The sequence below is a fragment of the Haliaeetus albicilla genome, unplaced genomic scaffold, assembly GCF_947461875.1.
Source record: "Haliaeetus albicilla unplaced genomic scaffold, bHalAlb1.1 scaffold_148, whole genome shotgun sequence".
Lineage (NCBI taxonomy): Eukaryota > Metazoa > Chordata > Aves > Accipitriformes > Accipitridae > Haliaeetus > Haliaeetus albicilla.
This window is the reverse complement of record NW_027212434.1, coordinates 57,836-77,447: the sequence shown is the minus strand read 5'-3', so window position 1 is coordinate 77,447 and position 19,612 is coordinate 57,836. Positions and strand designations below refer to the sequence as shown.

Here is a 19,612-nt window from a genome sequence, read left to right as displayed (position 1 = left end):
ACGCTCTAAAAAATCCCGATAGGGTTCATTAACTCTTCGAATAACTTTCCAAACTTCCCGATTTTTGCAAACGCGTTCCTAGCAGAAGTTGAAGAAGCTGCTATCACCCGACCTCGCAATCCGGACTGAATCTGAGGGGCCGCATTCTGTCCGGTCCCTACCAACTGCTCCATAGCTCGCGTCCTTGGGCCATTCAATCCATCGCCTCTACAACTCATCTGCCGTTCCTTCACTAACTCATAGTCCAATGGTTGCCATCTCGGTCCATCGGGAGTAATTAACAACGGGCACACCAACCCTCCCCCTTCGTCTGAAGGTTTGAAATCAACACCCTCTAAGACACAATTTTTTGCTGTTAATTTCCAATCCAATTAATTTTCCTCCAAACACTGGTGGACCTACACCGCCTTCAGCACGCCGCGCTGTCCGTTCAATATTTGCCGCTAAATTTCTGAATTCCGCCAAAACCTCCGCTACCTCGATGATCTGGTTCTGTCCCGGTTTCGGCACGACCTCCTCGTGATCAGGAGGGTCCCGATTGTCCCGTCGCGACAATCTAGGAGAAACGACGCATCGCCAGGGACTCGCCCTGGGGAGAAAACGGACCAACACAGATACTGTGGGTCAAGCGATTTCTCCGTTTATTTGCTGCGCAACACTCGGTTATGTACTGTTGCCTAAACCACCCTTCCAGTTTCATTTCTTCTCTCTGTGCAGTTTTCAGTTTCGTTTCTTCTCTCTGTGCAGTTTCGTGTTTCGTTTCTTCGTTTCTTGCCCCTACGGTTTCGTTTCTTCCCCGTTCTTCTCCCACACGAAACCTCATTCTTCCCACCGGAGAAGATCTCAGGTCGGAAGGAATCCATAAGGATCATCGAATCCCAACTCTCCAAGAGGTGCCCGGAGCTGCGGAGAAGACACGGGAGATGAGCGAGGGGGTCCTGTTCAGACTCTTGGACCGGACTGTGAAGATCGAGATCACCAACAAAACCCATGACATCACCTTGCACAACCCCAGGTAATGGGACGGGGAGGGGGCAGAAGACCCCTTGCCGGAGGGGAGACCCCCCCCAGGATTCAGGCAGAAGGTCCAAGCTGGACCAGCACCCACTGGTGGGACTGTCTCCCGGTGATCAGACCATCTCCCAGTGGTGGGACCATCTCCCAGTGGTCGGTCCGTCTCCCAGTGGCAGGACCGTGTCCCAGTGCTTAGACCATCTCCCAGTGGTGGGACCATCTCCCAGTGGTCACACCACCTCCCTCGCAAGCCCGCGTGGTCTCCCCATCCTGTTCCCTCCTCTCCTTCCAGGAGCTACTGCTACAGCGGCTACAGCACCACGCCGCCCAGCCCCAAGATCCCACCGGGTGTCACGGAGAGTTGCCAATTCACCAACTCCATCATCCGTTTCCGGGGTTGCGTGGGGCTCCTGGTGTACAAGGCGGACACCTTCACCTTGGCCATCCTCTTCTCCAACCCCTTCGACCGCAATATTTTTGACATGGAGCTCGCCATGGAGATCTCCTTCCGCAAAGCCCACCTTGGCAACTTGGAGAACATCTACCGCAGGATGTATAGCGGCAATCCCGATGACACCGGCAAAGCCACCTCGTTCCACCGAGTCAAGCTTGGCGCCTGCCAGGAGACCGTCTTCGTCTCCGACGGTGGCGTGATGATCACGGCTACCATGTCCAACGCTAAGCAGTCAATCATTAAAATTGTCATGGAGAATCAAGACGGTCCTACCCCCTAAATCCAGAGGAGGCACCACCCGCCTTGGGCGGCATCACCCGAAGGGTTGGAAAAGCCTTGACCGTGTTGCCGTAAACACCAGGCAGAACCTTCTGCCCTCAATAAATGGTTGAGCAAAGCCAACCTCGTGCTGTGTCGTCCTAAGATAGGAGAAGAAGGAGCCCAAGTAGGATGGAAGGTGCTTTTTTTCTCCCCTAACGCCCCCCCCCCAGCTTTTTTACCGGCTTGGAGGACGCCCCGTTGAGCGATGAGGAAGAGGAGCGTGGTGTGAAGGTCCCATGGGCGCGGTTGGGTGGGTCGTGCTGCACCCGGGGCCTCGCTCGGCCGGAATTCTTGGTGGAAACCTCTCCCGAAGGAGATCTTTCCGCTTCGGCTTACGACTTGGGTTTCGTTTTGATCTTTGTCCATCTGGGGCTCCCGGTGTCGGGACGCAGACACCTTCCCGTTGGCCGTCCTCTTCTCCAACCCTTCGGACTAAAACGTCGGCCACGCGGAGGTTGGGTTCCAAACATCTTAACGGGGTTGAGAAGATCCAACCCAACCCTACGTCTTATCAGAAGGTCCCTCCGTTTCCAGTCCCCACGTTGCGGTGGTGGATGATGGGGGGGGTCACCGGGGTTGGGGTTCAGCTGCGGGAGGATGAGGTCTTCTGGGTTTTGTGGAGAAGAAGGGTGGGAGGGATTCCGAAACGCAAATCGAAGCCTTTTTTTTTGGTGGTTGGCTGAAGATGGAGCATCTTTCGGTTAGATACAGCTGAGAGGCGGGATGGGGCGGAGCAATGTCTCCATCACCCTCGGCCAATGACCTGACGCCCTTTTTGACCGACCGGCCTCCGGCCGTGGGGTGGGTGACGCGACGGCCAAAGACAACCTTCTCCTTCCCCCCCTTGGTCCTTCTCCAACATCTGGGGGGGTCGGCTGGGACCGTTGCTGGATCTTCCTGCTGGGAAGAGCCACCAGATTTGTCCTCTCCCACCCTTGGAAGCCACTGGCTGGGGTCTCCGAGGCTGGGATCCCCAAGTTTGGGGGTCTTCAAGGTTGGGGGTCTCCAAGGTTGGGGGTCTCCGAGGTTGAGATCCCCAAGGTTGGGGTCTTCAAGGTTGGGGGTCTCCAAGGTTGGGATCCCCAAGGTTGGGGTCTTCAAGGTTGGGGGTCTCCAAGGTTGGGATCCCCAAGGTTGGGGTCTTCAAGGTCGGGGGTCCCCAAGGTTGGGATCCCCAAGGTTGGGGTCTTCAAGGTTGGGGGTCTTCAAGGTTGGGGGTCTCCGATGTTGGGATCCCCAAGGTTGGGGTCTTCAAGGTCGGGGGTCCCCAAGGTTGGGATCCCCAAGGTTGGGGTCTTCAAGGTTGGGGGTCTCTAAGTTTGGGGTCTCCAAGATTGGGGGTCTTCAAGGTTGGGGGTCTCCGAGGTTGGGATCCCCAAGTTTGGCGTCTTCAAGGTTGGGGGTCTCTAAGTTTGGGATCCCCAAGGTTGGGGTCTTCAAGGTTGGCGGTCTCCAAGGTTGGGGTCCCCAGGAGTGTTTCAGGGTGTCCCCAAGGTTGGGGGTCCCCAAGATTGGGGTCCCTAAGTCGGGGGTCTCCAAGGTCTGGGGTCCCCAAGGTTGGGGTCCTTCAGTTGGGGTCTTCAAGGTTGGGGGTCTCCGATTTTGGAAATCCCCAGGAACGCCTCAGGATCTCCCCAAAGTCGGGGATCCCCAAATTTCCTGGTGTCCCCCCCCCCCCCCCATTAAAGACAAGAATCACCATCCAGAGCCGCCGCCGGGATTTTATTGCCCCCCAAACCCCCCCGGAGCCCCGCAGAACGCGGGGCCCAATCCTGCCACGGTGCAGTCGGCCGTAGCCATGGGGCAACGACCGCAGCGGCAACCGAGAGCCACCGGGACGGTGACGCCGGGGTCGGTCCCGGGGGGGCAGCCCCCCAGCACCCACCGCTCGTAGCGCACCCCAAAATAGGTACAGGCTGCCTGGGACGGGGCGCCCAGGGGGCTGCGGTACACCGGCTCCTGGGGGGGGGGGCAAAGGGGGGGGTCACCTGACCCTGGTACCCCCCCAGCACCCCAATGCCCCCCCAGTACCCCCCCCAGTACCCCAATACCTCCCCCCCAGCACCCAAATCCCCCCGGTTTGGCCCCAAAATCTACTCCCCCCCCCCCAATCTACCTGCTGTGTCTCACTATGGGGGGGGTCCCTCTGCCCCCATGTGCCCCCCCGGGTCCCCCCATATGTCCCCCCCCCCATAGCCCCCATGTCCCCCCACAGCCCCCCTGCCCCCTATAGCCCCCCCATGTCCCCACACCCCTGTCCCCCATGTCCCCAGAGCCCCCCACCTCCCCATAGCCCCCCCAAATCCCCATGTCCCCCCACAACCCCATAGCCCCCCCAAATCCCTATAGCCCCCCCACATGCCCATAGCCGCCCCAAATCCCCATAGCCCCCCCATGTCCCCCCCACCCCTTCTGCCCCCCCAGAGCCCCCCATGTCCCTATAGCCCCCCCAACTCCCCATAGCCCCCCACACCCTCTGCCCCCCCATAGCCCCCCATGTCCCCCCACATCCCCATCCCCCCCCACATCCCCCCTGAACCCATAGCCCCCCCCTCCCCATAGCCCCCCCCCCACATCCCCACATCCCCCCATGTCCCCATAGCCCCCCCATGGCCCCCCACATCCCCATAGCCCCCCACAACCCCATAGCCCCCCCACATCCCCATAGCCCCCCATGTCCCCCCTGTCCCCATACCCCCCCAAATCCCCATAGCCCCCTACCTCCCCATAGCCCCCCCACATCCCCATAGCCCCCCGTGTCCCTATAGTCCCCCACCTCCCCATAGCCCCCCCATCCCCATAGCCCCCCCACATCCCTATAGCCCCCCATGTCCCCATAGCCCCCCACATCCCCATAACCCCCCGTGTCCCTATCGCCCCCCACCCACCCATAGCCCCCCCATCCCCATAGCCCCCCCACCTCCCCCTAGCCCCCCACATCCCCATAGCCCCCCCATGTCCCCATAGCCCCCCATGTCCCCCCGTCCCCATACCCTCCCACCTCCCCATAGCCCCCCCATGTCCCCCCACCTCCCCATAGCCCCCCATATCCCCATGCCCCCCCACATCCCCATAGCCCCCCCACATCCTCATCGCCCCCCCATGTCCCTATAGCGCCCCACCTCCCCCTAGCCCCCCACATCCTCATAGCCCCCCCCATCCCCACAACCCCCCCTGTCCCCATAGCCCCCCCATGTCCCCCCCATCCCCATAGCCCCCCCACATCCCTATAGCCCCCCATGTCCCCATAGCCCCCCACCTCCCCATAGCCCCCCATGCCCATAGCCCCCCCATCCCCATAGCCCCCCATGTCCCCCCTGTCCCCATACCCCCCCAAATCCCCATAGCCCCCTACCTCCCCATAGCCCCCCCACATCCCCATAGCCCCCCGTGTCCCTATAGTCCCCCACCTCCCCATAGCCCCCCCATCCCCATAGCCCCCCCACATCCCTATAGCCCCCCATGTCCCCATAGCCCCCCACATCCCCATAACCCCCCGTGTCCCTATCGCCCCCCACCCACCCATAGCCCCCCCATCCCCATAGCCCCCCCACCTCCCCCTAGCCCCCCACATCCCCATAGCCCCCCCATGTCCCCATAGCCCCCCATGTCCCCCCGTCCCCATACCCTCCCACCTCCCCATAGCCCCCCCATGTCCCCCCACCTCCCCATAGCCCCCCATATCCCCATGCCCCCCCACATCCCCATAGCCCCCCCACATCCTCATCGCCCCCCCATGTCCCTATAGCGCCCCACCTCCCCCTAGCCCCCCACATCCTCATAGCCCCCCCCATCCCCACAACCCCCCCTGTCCCCATAGCCCCCCCATGTCCCCCCCATCCCCATAGCCCCCCCACATCCCTATAGCCCCCCATGTCCCCATAGCCCCCCACCTCCCCATAGCCCCCCATGCCCATAGCCCCCCCATCCCCATAGCCCCCCATGTCCCTATAGCCCCCATGTCCCCATAGCCCCCCCACATCCCCATAACCCCCCGTGTCCCCATAGCCCCCCCATCCCCATAGCCCCCCCACCTCCCCCTAGCCCCCCACATCCTCATAGCCCCCCCATCCCCACAGCCCCCCCATCCCCATAGCCCCCCCACCTCCCCCTAGCCCCCCACATCCTCATAGCCCCCCCATCCCCACAGCCCCCCCGTCCCCATAGCCCCCCCATGTCCCCCCACATCCCCATAGCCCCCCTTGTCCCTATAGCCCCCCACCCCCCATAGCCCCCCATGTCCCCCCACCTCCCCCCAGCCCCCCACCTCCCCATAGCCCCCCCCACATCCCCATAGCCCCCCCTGTCCCCATAGCCCCCCGTGTCCCTATCGCCCCCCACCCCCCATAGCCCCCCCATCCCCATAGCCCCCCCAAATCCCCATAGCCCCCCACCTCCCCATAGCCCCCCCACATCCCCATAGCCCCCCCTGTCCCCATAGCCCCCCCAAATCCCCATACCCCCCCACCTCCCCATAGCCCCCCACCTCCCCATAGCCCCCCCACTTCCCCACACCCCCCCACGTCCCCCCACCCCCCCATGTCCCCCCCCCACGCCCCCCCCCCCTTACCCGGGTGCGGCAGTAGCCCCCACAGGCCGTGGTGGTCACGGCCAGACACTGGGGACACTCGTCCTTCTCCACGGCCACCGTCACGTTGATGGGGCGACACGGGGGGCGGCCGGGACCCCCCCCCACAACCGGGGGGAGCCCCACAACCAGGGGGCTGGTCCCCCCAACCGGGGGGTCTCCCACTGCTATGGGGGTCCCCAAGGCCACGGGGGTCCCCACCAGCGTCACCAGGAACAGCAACTGCGGGAAATGGGGGGGGGGGGGGGGGCTGACCCAGGGTTGGGGGTCCCCATGACCACCCTGCCCCATAGCTGGGGGTCCCCATGGCCCCCACCTGCCCCACAGCTGCCCCATAGTTGGGGGTCTCCATGGTGATCCTGCCCCATAGCTGGGGGTCCCCATGGCCACCCTGCTCCATAGTTGGGGGTCCCCATGGCCCCCACCTGCCCCACAGCTGCCCCATAGTTGGGGTCTCCATGGTCACCCTGCCCCATAGTTGGGGGTCTCCATGGTCATCCTGCCCCATACTTGGGGTCCCCATGACCACCCTGCCCCATGGTTGGGGGTCCCCACAGCCCCTGTCTGCTCCATGGTTGGGGGTCCCCATGGCCCCCACCTGCCCCACAGCTGCCCCATAGTTGGGGGTCCCCATGGTCACCCTGCCCCATAGTTGGGGGTCCCCATGTCCATTCTGCCCCACAGCTGCCCCATAGTTGGGGGTCCCCACAGCCCCCACCTGCCCCACAGCTGCCCCATAGTTGGGGGTCTCCATGGTCACCCTGCCCCATAGTTGGGGGTCTCCATGGTGATCCTGCCCCATACTTGGGGTCCCCATGACCACCCTGCCCCATAGTTGGGGGTCCCCATAGCCCCTGTCTGCTCCATAGTTGGGGGTCCCCATGGCCCCCACCTGCCCCACAGCTGCCCCATAGTTGGGGGTCCCCATGGTCACCCTGCCCCATAGTTGGGGGTCCCCATGTCCATTCTGCCCCACAGCTGCCCCATAGTTGGGGGTCCCCACAGCCCCCACCTGCCCCACAGCTGCCCCATAGTTGGGGGTCTCCATGGTCACCCTGCCCCATAGTTGGGGGTCTCCATGGTCATCCTGCCCCATACTTGGGGTCCCCATGACCACCCTGCCCCATAGTTGGGGGTCCCCATAGCCCCTGTCTGCTCCATGGTTGGGGGTCCCCATGGCCCCCACCTGCCCCACAGCTGCCCCATAGTTGGGGGTCCCCATGGTCATCCTGCCCCATAGTTGGGGGTCCCCATGTCCATTCTGCCCCACAGCTGCCCCATAGTTGGGGGTCCCCACAGCCCCCACCTGCCCCACAGCTGCCCCATAGTTGGGGGTCTCCATGGTCACCCTGCCCCATAGTTGGGGGTCTCCATGGTCATCCTGCCCCATACTTGGGGTCCCCATGACCACCCTGCCCCATAGTTGGGGGTCCCCATAGCCCCTGTCTGCTCCATAGTTGGGGGTCCCCATGGCCCCCACCTGCCCCACAGCTGCCCCATAGTTGAGGTCTCCATGGTCACCCTGCCCCATAGTTGGGGGTCCCCACAGCCCCCACCTGCCCCATAGTTGGGGGGTCCCCATGACCACCCTGCCCCATGGTTGGGGGTCCCCATAGCCCCTGTCTGCTCCATAGTTGGGGGTCCCCATGGCCCCCACCTGCCCCACAGCTGCCCCATAGTTGGGGTCTCCATGGTCACCCTGCCCCATAGTTGGGGGTCTCCATGGTCATCCTGCCCCATAGTTGGGGTCCCCATGACCACCCTGCCCCATGGTTGGGGGTCCCCACAGCCCCTGTCTGCTCCATGGTTGGGGGTCCCCATGGCCCCCACCTGCCCCACAGCTGCCCCATAGTTGGGGTCTCCATGGCCACCCTGCCCCATAGCTGGGGGTCCCCATGGCTCCCACCTGCCCCATAGTTGGGGGTCCCCACAGCCCCCACCTGCCCCACAGCTGCCCCATAGTTGGGGGTCCCCATGGCCACTCTGCCCCACAGCTGCCCCATAGTTGGGGGTCTCCATGGTCATCCCTGCCCCATCGTTGGGGGTCCACATGGTCACCCTGCCCCATAGTTGGGGGTCCCCATGGCCCCCACCTGCCCCACAGCTGCCCCATAGTTGGGGGTCCCCATGGTCACCCTGCCCCATAGTTGGGGGTCCCCATGGCCCCCCCACCCCCCCCACGCTCACCTGCGCACCCCCCATGCTGCTGCGGGCCCAACACCTCTTACCTGGGGGGGGTCCCCCCTTTATCCCCCCACCCCACCCCCGCTTCCCCCCCCCCCCCCACGCCCCCCCCACCCCAAGGCTGCCCGCGGGGGGGGGGGACACACAACACACCAAGGCCGGACGGAGGCGTCAGCCCCCCTGTTGCTTAGTGACCCCCCCCCAAAAAAACCTTCCTCCCCCCCCCCCCCCCAAATGTCCTTCATGCCCCCGCTTGTTGGGGGAGGGGTTAAAGTGCTGCCCCCCCCCCCCCCAAAAAAAGGCATCCGGCTATCCCATAATCCCCTGGGGCCAGCGCGTGACCCCCCCCCAGGCTATTTATAACCTGAGGGGATCCAATTTCTGCCCCCCCCTCCCCAAAAAATAATTTAAAAAAATCCTATTTGGGTGGGGGCTGCGCCCCAAATGTGCGATAAATCAACTTTATTTTGGGGGGGGGGGGTGGAAATGGCTTTTTTTGGGGGGGGGGGGGTGTTTTTTTTGCTCCCCCCCCCCCCCCCTTGGAGTGGGGCTATTTATAGCGGGGGGGGCACCCATGGGTGCGGGGGGGGGGGGCACAGTTGGAGCCGTCGGTCAGAGGCGGCGGCGTCATGGCGGGGTCGTGGCTTTTGGGGTTGGTGTTGGGGCTCCTGGTGGTCCGGGGCCCCCCCGGGGGTCAAGGGGGGGTCCGCGGCGAGGAAGAGCATCTTCATCATCATCATCATCACGGCCCCGATCGCCCCGGGGGGGTCGGGGAAGGCGAAGGTCGTGAGGAAGGCCACCGTCGTCATCATCGCGCCGGCGACGACGAGCAACATTGGCGTCAACGTCATCATCATCATCATCATCATCGTGATGACGGTGACGATGAGGAAGAGCGGCGGCAGGGCGGGGAGGAAGAGCGGCGGCAGGGGGACGCCCACGGGGGTCACCCTCCTCATCATCATCATCATCATCGTCGCGACGAGGAGGAAGAGCGGCGGCGAGGGGGCGCCCATGGTGGTCGTCATGGCGATGAGGAAGCCCATCATCATCATCATCATTGGCGTGGCCATGAGGAAGACGCCGGCAACCGTCGCCAGGGCGAGGATGATGAAGGCCACCGTCCCCATGACGATGATGAAGGGCAGCGTCCCCATGACGATGATGAAGGCCACCGTCGCCATGACGATGAAGGCCACCAGCGCCATGACGGCGATGAAGGCCACCGTCGCCATGACGATGATGAAGGCCACCGTCGCCATGACGGCGATGAAGGCCACCATCCTCGTGATGATGAGGATGATGATGAAGGCCATCGCCACGGCGATGAAGGCCACCGTGGCGGCCGCCCCCGTGACCCCGCCAGCTCCGAGGAGGAGGATGATGATGATGATGACGATGACGACGACGATGATGATGATGATGACGACAAAGACAGCTCCGAGGAAGACGAAGGTTGGTGAACCGAGGGGGGGGGGCACGGGGAATGACCCCCCCCCCCCCCAGACCGTGACCCCCCCCCAATTACAGGGAGCGAGGAGGAGGAGGAGGATGAGGCCGAAGGGCGATACCAACCCGGCTCCATCTGCCGCTATTGCGCCTTCTGCAAGGTACCGGGGGGGGGGGGGACACACCCCTGACCCCCCCCCAGGAGACCGAGCCGATTTTTTGGGGGGGGACGACACCCCAAAACCCCTTGGGGACAGAGTCACCCTTTGGGGGGGAGCCCCTGTCCCCCCCCCTTGTCCCCCCCCCAATTTTTTGTGACCCCCCCCAACTATTTTGTGCCCCCCCCAAATTATTTTGTGCCCCCCAACTATTTTTTGTGCCCCCCCAAACTATTTTATGCCCCCCAACTATTTTATCCCCCCCCAAATATTTTGTGCCCCCCCAAACTATTTTAGGCCCCCCCAAATATTTTGTGCCCCCCACTATTTTTTGTGCCCCCCCAACTATTTTATGCCCCCCCCAAATTATTTTAGGCCCCCCCAAATTATTTTAGGCCCCCCCCAACTATTTTGTCCCCCCCAAACTATTTTGTGCCCCCCCAAATTATTTTAGGCCCCCCCAACTATTTTGTGCCCCCCCAACTATTTAATGCCCCCCCAAATATTTTGTGCCCCCCCACTATTTTTTGTGCCCCCCAAACTATTTTGTGACCCCCCAACTATTTTAGGCCCCCCCCCAAATTATTTTAGGCCCCCCCAAACTATTTTGTGCCCCCCCAAAATATTTAATGCCCCCCCAACTATTTTGTGCCCCCCCAACCATTTTATGGCCCCCCCAACTATTTTATACCCCCCCAAATTATTTTAGGCCCCCCCCAACTATTTTGTCCCCCCCAAACTATTTTGTGCCCCCCCAAACTATTTAATGCCCCCCCAAATATTTTGTGCCCCCCCACTATTTTTGTGCCCCCAACCATTTTATACCCCCCCCAAATTATTTTAGGCCCCCCCCAACTATTTTGTCCCCCCCCAAAATATTTTGTCCCCCCCCAAACTATTTTGCCCCCCCAAACTATTTTGTGCCCCCCCAAACTATTTAATGCCCCCCCAACTATTTTGTGCCCCCCCAACTATTTTGTGCCCCCCCCAACCATTTTATGGCCCCCCCCAACTATTTTATACCCCCCCAAATTATTTTAGGCCCCCCCCAACTATTTTGTCCCCCCCCAAACTATTTTGTGCCCCCAACTATTTTTTGTGCCCCCCCAACTATTTTGTGCCCCCCCAAACTATTTAATGCCCCCCCAACTATTTTGTGCCCCCCCAACCATTTTATGGCCCCCCCAACTATTTTATACCCCCCAAATTATTTTAGCCCCCCCCAACTATTTTGTCCCCCCCAAACTATTTTGTGCCCCCCAACTATTTTTTGTGCCCCCCCAACTATTTTGTGCCCCCCAAACTATTTAATGCCCCCCCAAATATTTTGTGCCCCCCCACTATTTTTGTGCCCCCAACCATTTTATACCCCCCCCAAATTATTTTAGGCCCCCCCCAACTATTTTGTCCCCCCCCAAAATATTTTGTCCCTCCCAAAACTATTTTGCCCCCAAACTATTTTGTGCCCCCCCAAACTATTTAATGCCCCCCCAACTATTTTGTGCCCCCCCCACTATTTTTTGTGCCCCCCCAACCATTTTATGGCCCCCCCAACTATTTTATACCCCCCAAATTATTTTAGGCCCCCCCCAACTATTTTGTCCCCCCCCAAACTATTTTGTGCCCCCCCAAACTATTTAATACCCCCCAAATATTTTGTGCCCCCCCAACTATTTTGTGCCCCCCCCATTTTATGCCCCCCCAAACTATTTTGTGCCCCCCCCAACTATTTTTTTGTGCCCCCCCCATTGTGTGTGTGCCCCCCCACTATCCCTTATGCCCCCCCCCAATTATTTTTTTTGTGCCCCCCCCCAGCACTGCCAGCTCTGCGCCCGCTGTCCCTGCGCCGAGGGGGACCCCGGTGACCACTGTCCCCACTGCCAGGTAGCCCCCCCCCCCCCCCGTGTGTGACCCCCCCCCGTGTGTGACCCCCCCCCCCGTGTGTGACCCCCCCCATCTATAAACGCCCCCCCCCTTCAATATTTTGCCCCCCCCAGGGCTGCCAGTTCTGCTACCTGTGTCCCCTGCTGTGTGACACCGCCTGCCAGCCCGGTGAGACCCCCCCCCAAATTCCCCTGACCCCCCCCAAAAATACTCAGCCCCCCCCCGACACCCCCCCAGCCCCCCCTAACACCCCATAGCCCCCCCAGCCCCCCCCAATTCCCCCCCCCTAGCCCCATGGGGGGGGTCCAGGACCCCCCCTCACCCCCCCAGCACCCCACAGCCCCCCCAGACCCCCCCAAATCCCCCTCCTGGACCCCCCCAATCCCCCCCCCCGACCCATGGGGGGGTCCAGGACCCCCCCAGACCCCCCCAATACCCCCCCAGCCCCATGGGGGGGTCCAGGACCCCCCCTCACCCCCCCAGCACCCCACAGCCCCCCCAGACCCCCCCCAAATCCCCCTCCTGGACCCCCCCAATCCCCCCCCCCGACCCATGGGGGGGTCCAGGACCCCCCCCCAACACCCCATAGCCCCCCCCCAGACCCCCCCCAAGCCCCATGGGGGGGTCCACGACCCCCCGAGACCCCCCCAATCCCCCCCCCCCAGACCCATGGGGGGGTCCAGGGCCCCCCCCAACACCCCATAGCCCCCCCCCAGACCCCCCCAATACCCCCCCAGACCCATGGGGGGGGTCCAGGACCCCCCCAGACCCCCCCAAATCCCCCCCAGCCCCATGGGGGGGGTCCACGACCCCCCGAGACCCCCCCAATCCCCCCCCGCAGCCCCATGGGGAGGGTCCACGACCCCCCCAGACACCCCCAAATCTCTCTCCTGGACCCCCCCAGACCCATGGGGGGGGTCCAGGACCCCCCCCGACCCCCCCAGCACCCCATAGCCCCCCCCCAGACCCCCCCCAAGCCCCATGGGGGGGTCCACGACCCCCCCAGACCCCCCCAAATCCCCCTCCTGGACCCCCCCAGCCCCATGGGGGGGGTCCAGGACCCCCCCCAACACCCCATAGCCCCCCCCCGACCCCCCCAGCCCCATGGGGGGGGTCCAGGACCCCCCCAGACCCCCCCTAATTATCCCCCCATCCCCATGGGGGGGGTCCACGACCCCCCCTCAACCCCCCCATCCCCATGGGGGGGGTCCAAAACACTCCCCCCCCCCGACCCCCCCCTTTTCCCTTCCAGGGAGCCTCGTGGACGAGCTCTCGGGGGCTTTACTCCAGTAAGTGCCCCCCCCCCAAAAAATGGGGGGGGGGGAACCCCCCCACATCACCCTTAACCCCCCCCCCAAAAATTTGGGGGGGGGTCACCCCCAATTTAACCTCCCCCCCCCAGGTCGCTTGCGAGCTTCTTCGAGGCGCCGGAGGCTTGAGTGGATTTTTTGGGGGGGGGGGGGCACTTTGCAGCCCCCCCCCAATTTTGTGCCCCCCCCCCCCCAAATCTGGGGGGGGGGGGGCTGGAAATAAAAGGCTTGAAATGCTGGTGGTGGGGTTTTTTTGGGGGGGGGGGCCAAGGGGCTTAATTGGGGGGGGGGTCTGGGGGGGGGGAATTTGGGTCCTGGGTGCCCCCCCCAATTTTCCCTTTTTTTTTTGGGGGGGGGTCGTCGACACAAAAACTCCACATTCTCGAGGGGGGGGGGTTCATTTTTTTTTTTTTTATTTTTTTTTCCATGCAAACCCCCCCCCCGCGCCTCCCCCCCCCCCCCAAAAAAAAAGAGGAGGGAATTAAAAAGGGGGGGGGGGTCGCTGCGGCGGTGGGGGGGGCAAGGCAGCGCGAGGGGGGGACACCCCCAAATATCCCCCCCCCCAATTTTTTTAGCAGCAGAGCCAGAGCCACCCGGGGCTCGGCAAATTTTTTTTTGGGGGGGGGGGGCTGCCCCCCCCCAAAATACCCCCCCCCGCACACCCAAGGGGGGGCGATTGGGGGGGGGCAATTTTGGGGGGGGTGTGTCCCCCCCCCAGGCTTCATCCATCACTTCAGGGCACCTGGAAGAGGGGGGGGATGAAAAAATGAGGGGGGGTCCCCCAAAAATAGTGACCCCCCCCAAATTTCCCAGCGCCCCCCCCAGTCCCTATTGCCCCCCCCAGCTCCCATTCCCCCCCCCATTTTCAGGGGTTTCCCCCCAAAATTCTGCCCACCTGAGCCCCCCCTTGCCCCCCCCACCCCAAGACCCCCCCCTTGCCCCCCCTTGCCCCCCCCTTTTGCCCCCCCCGCGCCCCCCCCTCACCGCTAACAGGAGTAGGTCCGCACGGAGACCCCATCCCCCCTTTGGGGGGGCAGGGAGTTACCTGGGGGGGGGACACACACACAGGGTCAGGACCCCCCCGAGACCCCCCCCCAAAATTTGACAGCCCCCCCCCATGTCTCTGTGCCCCCCCCCATGTTGCCAGGCCCCCCCCCATGTCACCCTGGCCCCCTAAATCACTCTGTCCCCCCCCAGGACCCCCCCCCAAATCACCCAGCCCCCCCCCAAGACCCCCCCAGCCTCCCAAATCACCCTGTCCCCCCCACGACCCCCCCCCAAATCCCTCTGTCCCCCCACAACCCCCCCAAATCACTCTGTCCCCCCCCCCAGGACCCCCCCACCCCCCCAAATCACCCTGTGTCCCCCCAGGACCCCCCCCAAATCCCTCTGCCCCCCCCAGGACCCCCCCCAGCCCCCCCAAATCACTCTTCCCCCTCCAGAACCCCCCAAATCACCCTGCTCCCCCCCCAAGACCCCCCCATGTGCCCCCCAAATCACTCTGCCCCCCCCAGCCCCCCCAAATCACTCTTCCCCCCCAAAATCACTCAGCCCCCCCCAGGACCCCCCCCAGCCCCCCTAAATCCCTCTTACCCCCCCAGGACCCCCCCAAATCACTCTGTGTCCCTCCCAGCCCCCCCCAAATCCCTCTTTCCCCCCCCAGACCCCCCCCAGACCCCCCCAAATCCCTCTGCCCCCCCAACCCCCCCCCCAGGACCCCCCCAAATCAGTCTATCCCCCCCCCAGGACCCCCCCAAATCACCCAGCCCCCCCCCAGGACCCCCCCAAATCACTCTGTGTCCCTCCCAGCCCCCCCCAAATCCCTCTTTCTCCCCCCAGACCCCCCCAAATCCCTCTGCCCCCCCCAACCCCCCCCCAGGACCCCCCCAAATCAGTCTGTCCCCCCCCCCAGGACCCCCCCAAATCACTCTGTGTCCCTCCCAGCCCCCCCAAATCCCTCTGCCCCGCCCAAACCCCCCCCAGGACCCCCCCAAATCAGTCTGTCCCCCCCCCCAGGACCCCCCCAAATCACTCTGTGTCCCTCCCAGCCCCCCCAAATCCCTCTTTCCCCCCCCAGACCCCCCCAGACCCCCCCAAATCCCTCTGCCCCCCCCAACCCCCCCCCAGGACCCCCCCAAATCACCCAGCCCCCCCCAGGACCCCCCCAAATCACTCTGTGTCCCTCCCAGCCCCCCCAAATCCCTCTGCCCCGCCCAAACCCCCCCCAGGACCCCCCCAAATCAGTCTGTCCCCCCCCCCAGGACCCCCCCAAATCACTCTGTGTCCCTCCCAGCCCCCCCAAATCCCTCTTTCCCCCCCCAGACCCCCCCAGACCCCCCCAAATCCCTCTCCCCCCCCAACCCCCCCCCAGGACCCCCCAAATCACCCAGCCCCCCCCCAGGACCCCCCCAAATCACTCTGTGTCCCTCCCAGCCCCCCCCAAATCCCTCTGCCCCCCCCAAACCCCCCCCAGGACCCCCCCAAATCACCCAGCCCCCCCCAGGACCCCCCCAAATCACTCTGTGTCCCTCCCAGCCCCCCCCAAATCCCTCTTTCCCCCCCCAGACCCCCCCCAGACCCCCCCAAATCCCTCTGCCCCCCCCACCCCCCCCCAGGACCCCCCCAAATCACTCTGTGTCCCTCCCAGCCCCCCCCAAATCCCTCTTTCCCCCCCCAAACCCCCCCCAGACCCCCCCAAATCCCTCTGCCCCCCCCCAACCCCCCCCAGGACCCCCCCCCAAATCCCCCAGCCCCCCCCCCCCGCTCACCCTCAGGCTGGATCTTGCGCAGCGGCAGGGCGGGGGTCCCCAGGGGCCCCCCCCGGAAAGTGGGGGGCAACATTTCGGCGGCGTCGGGGCCCCCCCCTCGCAGCTCCTTCTCCCGGAACAGTTTACGCCAGGACGGGGAGCGGCTGAACGCCTTGGAGCCGTCCTGGGGGGGGGCACCCATGGGTGGGGGGGGGTCCCATGGGTGGGGGGGGGCACCCATGGGGGGCGTGGAGGGGGTTGGGGGGGGCACACTGAGCTCCCAGCTAGGGATTGGGGGGGATTGGGGGGATTGGGGGGGGGCTGGAGGTTCCTGGGGGGGGGTGACATGGGTGGGGGGGGTCCCATGGGTGCCCTGGATTTGGGGGGGGGTCCTATGGGTGCCCTGGATTGGGGGGGGGGTCCCATGGGTCCCCTAGATGGGGGTCTTATGGGTTGGGGGGGTCCCATGGGTGCCCTGGATGGGGTTTTTTTTGGGTGGGGGGGGGTCCCATGGGTGCCCTGGGTGGGTTTTTTTGGTTGGGGGGGGTCCCATGGATGCCCTGGATGGGTTTTTTTGGTTGGGGGGGGTCCCATGGGTGCCCTGGGTGGGGATTTTTTTGGTTGGGGGGGGTCCCATGGGTGCCCTGGATGGGTTTTTTTGGTTGGGGGGGGGGTTCCATGGGTGCCCTGGATTTGGGGGGGGGGTCCTATGGGTCCCCTAGATGGGGGTCTTATGGGTGGGGGGGGTCCCATGGGTGCCCTGGATTTGGGGGGGGGTCCCATGGGTGCCCTGGGTGGGGAGTTTTTGGTTGGGGGGGTCCCATGGGTGCCCTGGATTTGGGGGGGGGTCCTATGGGTCCCCTAGATGGGGGTCTTATGGGTGGGGGGGGTCCTATGGGTGCCCTGGATTTGGGGGGGGGTCCCATGGGTGCCCTGGGTGGGGAGTTTTTGGTTGGGGGGGGTCCCATGGGTGCCCTGGGTGGGGATTTTTTGGTTGGGGGGGGTCCCATGGGTGCCCTGGGTGGGTTTTTTTGGTTGGGGGGGTCCCATGGGTGCCCTGGATTTGGGGGGGGTCCTATGGGTCCCCTAGATGGGGGTCTTATGGGTGGGGGGGGTCCCATGGGTGCCCTGGATTTGGGGGGGGGTCCCATGGGTGCCCTGGGTGGGGAGTTTTTGGTTGGGGGGGGTCCCATGGATGCCCTGGATGAGTTTTTTTGGTTGGGGGGGGTCCCATGGATGCCCTGGATGGGTTTTTTTTGGTTGGGGGGGGTCCCATGGGTGCCCTGGGTGGGGATTTTTTGGTTGGGGGGGGGTCCCATGGGTGCCCTGGGTGGGTTTTTTTGGTTGGGGGGGTCCCATGGGTGCCCTGGATTTGGGGGGGGGTCCTATGGGTCCCCTAGATGGGGGTCTTATGGGTGGGGGGGGTCCCATGGGTGCCCTGGATTTGGGGGGGGGTCCCATGGGTGCCCTGGGTGAGGAGTTTTTGGTTGGGGGGGGTCCCATGGATGCCCTGGATGGGTTTTTTTGGTTGGGGGGGGTCCCATGGGTGCCCTGGGTGGGGATTTTTTGGTTGGGGGGGGTCCCATGGGTGCCCTGGGTGGGTTTTTTTGGTTGGGAGGGGTCCCATGGGTGCCCTGGATTTGGGGGGGGGTCCTATGGGTCCCCTAGATGGGGGTCTTATGGGTGGGGGGGGTCCCATGGGTGCCCTGGATTTGGGGGGGGGTCCCATGGGTGCCCTGGGTGGGGAGTTTTTGGTTGGGGGGGGCCCCATGGGTGCCCTGGATTTGGGGGGGGGTCCCATGGGTGCCCTGGATGAGTTTTTTTGGTTGGGGGGGGGTCCCATGGATGCCCTGGATGGGTTTTTTTGGTTGGGGGGGGTCCCATGGGTGCCCTGGATTTGGGGGGGGGTCCCATGGGTGGGGGGGTGCCGGGGGTCCCACCTCGTCGAGGCGCCGGTCGGTGCCCACGCTGATGAGGGTGCTGAACTCCTTCTCCAGCAGCTGCCGCGCCTGGGGGGGGGGGCCCGGGGGGGGGGGGGGGGGGGCTATGGCCGTCCAGGTCCCCCAGGCCCCTTCCAGTTCTTCCCAGTTGCTCCCAGTCCCTCCCAGTGCCCTTCCATCCCCTCCCAGTTGCTCCCAGCTACCTGCCAGTGCCCCACAATTGCATCCCAGTTGCCCCTGGTTGCTCCCAGTTGGCCCCAGTCCCTCAGTTACTCCCAGTCCCTCCCAGTTGCTCCCAGTCCCCTCCCAGCACACTCAGCCCCCCTCCCAGCCTCCCCCCGGTTTCTCCCAGTCCCTCTGAGTTGACTCCCAGTTGCCTGCAGTCACCTCCCAGTTGCCCCCAGTCCCCTCCCAGTTGCTCCCAGTTGCCCCAGTACCTCCCAGTTTCTCCCAGTTGACCCCTGTCCCCTCCCAGCACCCTCAGCCCCCCTTCCTGTCCCCCCAGTTGCCCCCAGTCCCCTCCCAGCCCCCTCTGTCCCCCTCCCAGCACCCTCAGCCACCCTCCCAGTCCCTCCCAGTTGCCCCCAGTCCCCTCCCAGTTGCCCCAGTCCCCTCCCAGTTGCTCCCAGTCGCTCCCAGTCCCCTCCCAGCACCCTCAGCTGCCCTCCCAGTCCCTCCCAGTTACCCCCAGTCCCCTCCCAGCACCCTCAGCCCCCCTCCCATTCCCTCCCAGCACCCTCAGCCCCCCTCCCAGTCCCTCCCAGTTGCCCCCAGTCCCCTCCCAGTTGCCCCCAGTCCCCTCCCAGTTGCTCCCAGTTGCTCCCAGTCCCCTCCCAGCACCCTCAGCTGCCCTCCCAGTCCCTCCCAGTTGCCCCCAGTCCCTCCCTGCACCCTCAGCCGCCCTCCCAGTCCCCTCCCAGTTGCCCCCAGTCCCCTCCCAGTTGCTCCCAGTCGCTCCCAGTCCCCTCCCAGCACCCTCAGCTGCCCTCCCAGTCCCTCCCAGTTACCCCCAGTCCCCTCCCAGCACCCTCAGCCCCCCTCCCATTCCCTCCCAGCACCCTCAGCCCCCCTCCCAGTCCCTCCCAGTTGCCCCCAGTCCCCTCCCAGTTGCCCCAGTCCCCTCCCAGTTGCTCCCAGTTGCTCCCAGTCCCCTCCCAGCACCCTCAGCCGCCCTCCCAGTCCCTCCCAGTTGCCCCAGTCCCTCCCTGCACCCTCAGCCGCCCTCCCAGTCCCCCCAGTTGCCCCCAGTCCCTCCCTGCACCCTCAGCCGCCCTCCCAGTCCCCCCCAGTTGCCCCCAGTCCCCTCCCAGTTGCCCCCAGTCCCCTCCCAGTTGCTCCCAGTCACTCCCAGTCCCCTCCCAGCACCCTCAGCCGCCCTCCCAGTCCCTCCCAGTTACTCCCAGTCCCCTCCCAGTTGCCCCCAGTCCCTCCCAGCACCCTCAGCCGCCCTCCCAGTCCCCTCCCAGCACCCTCAGCCCCCCTCCCATTCCCTCCCAGCACCCTCAGCCCCCCTCCCAGTCCCTCCCAGTTGCCCCCAGTCCCCTCCCAGTTGCTCCCAGTCCC

At 64.7% G+C, this 19,612-nt stretch overlaps 2 protein-coding genes across 2 annotated transcripts in view; both read right to left on the bottom strand.

Moving 5' to 3' along the window:
* Nucleotides 1-3,490: 3,490 nt before the first annotated feature.
* LOC138684093 (lutropin subunit beta-like) lies at nucleotides 3,491-8,704 on the bottom strand. The gene is made up of 3 exons (XM_069777807.1): nucleotides 8,565-8,704; nucleotides 6,360-6,599; nucleotides 3,491-3,748 (listed from the first exon to the last, which is right to left on the bottom strand). Exons 1-3 carry the CDS (start codon nucleotides 8,577-8,579, stop codon nucleotides 3,512-3,514), a joined length of 492 nt encoding a protein of 163 aa, XP_069633908.1. The 5' UTR covers nucleotides 8,580-8,704; the 3' UTR covers nucleotides 3,491-3,511.
* Nucleotides 8,705-13,871: 5,167 nt separating this feature from the next.
* The window catches only part of LOC138684096 (liprin-alpha-3-like), a 49,148-nt gene continuing 43,407 nt past the window's right edge, over nucleotides 13,872-19,612 (bottom strand). The window contains 4 exon segments of the mRNA XM_069777811.1: nucleotides 13,872-14,104; nucleotides 14,347-14,407; nucleotides 16,131-16,293; nucleotides 18,050-18,118. Coding sequence (XP_069633912.1) covers nucleotides 14,349-14,407; nucleotides 16,131-16,293; nucleotides 18,050-18,118 — 291 coding nt within the window. The 3' untranslated portion in view covers nucleotides 13,872-14,104; nucleotides 14,347-14,348.

Bases quoted from the DNA above. Each gene is read 5' to 3' on its own strand.
- LOC138684093 (XM_069777807.1), bottom strand. The intron at 3,749-6,359 runs GTAAGGGGGGGG...CCCCCCCCCCAG, and splicing joins GGGGCTACTGCCGCACCCGG to GAGCCGGTGTACCGCAGCCC.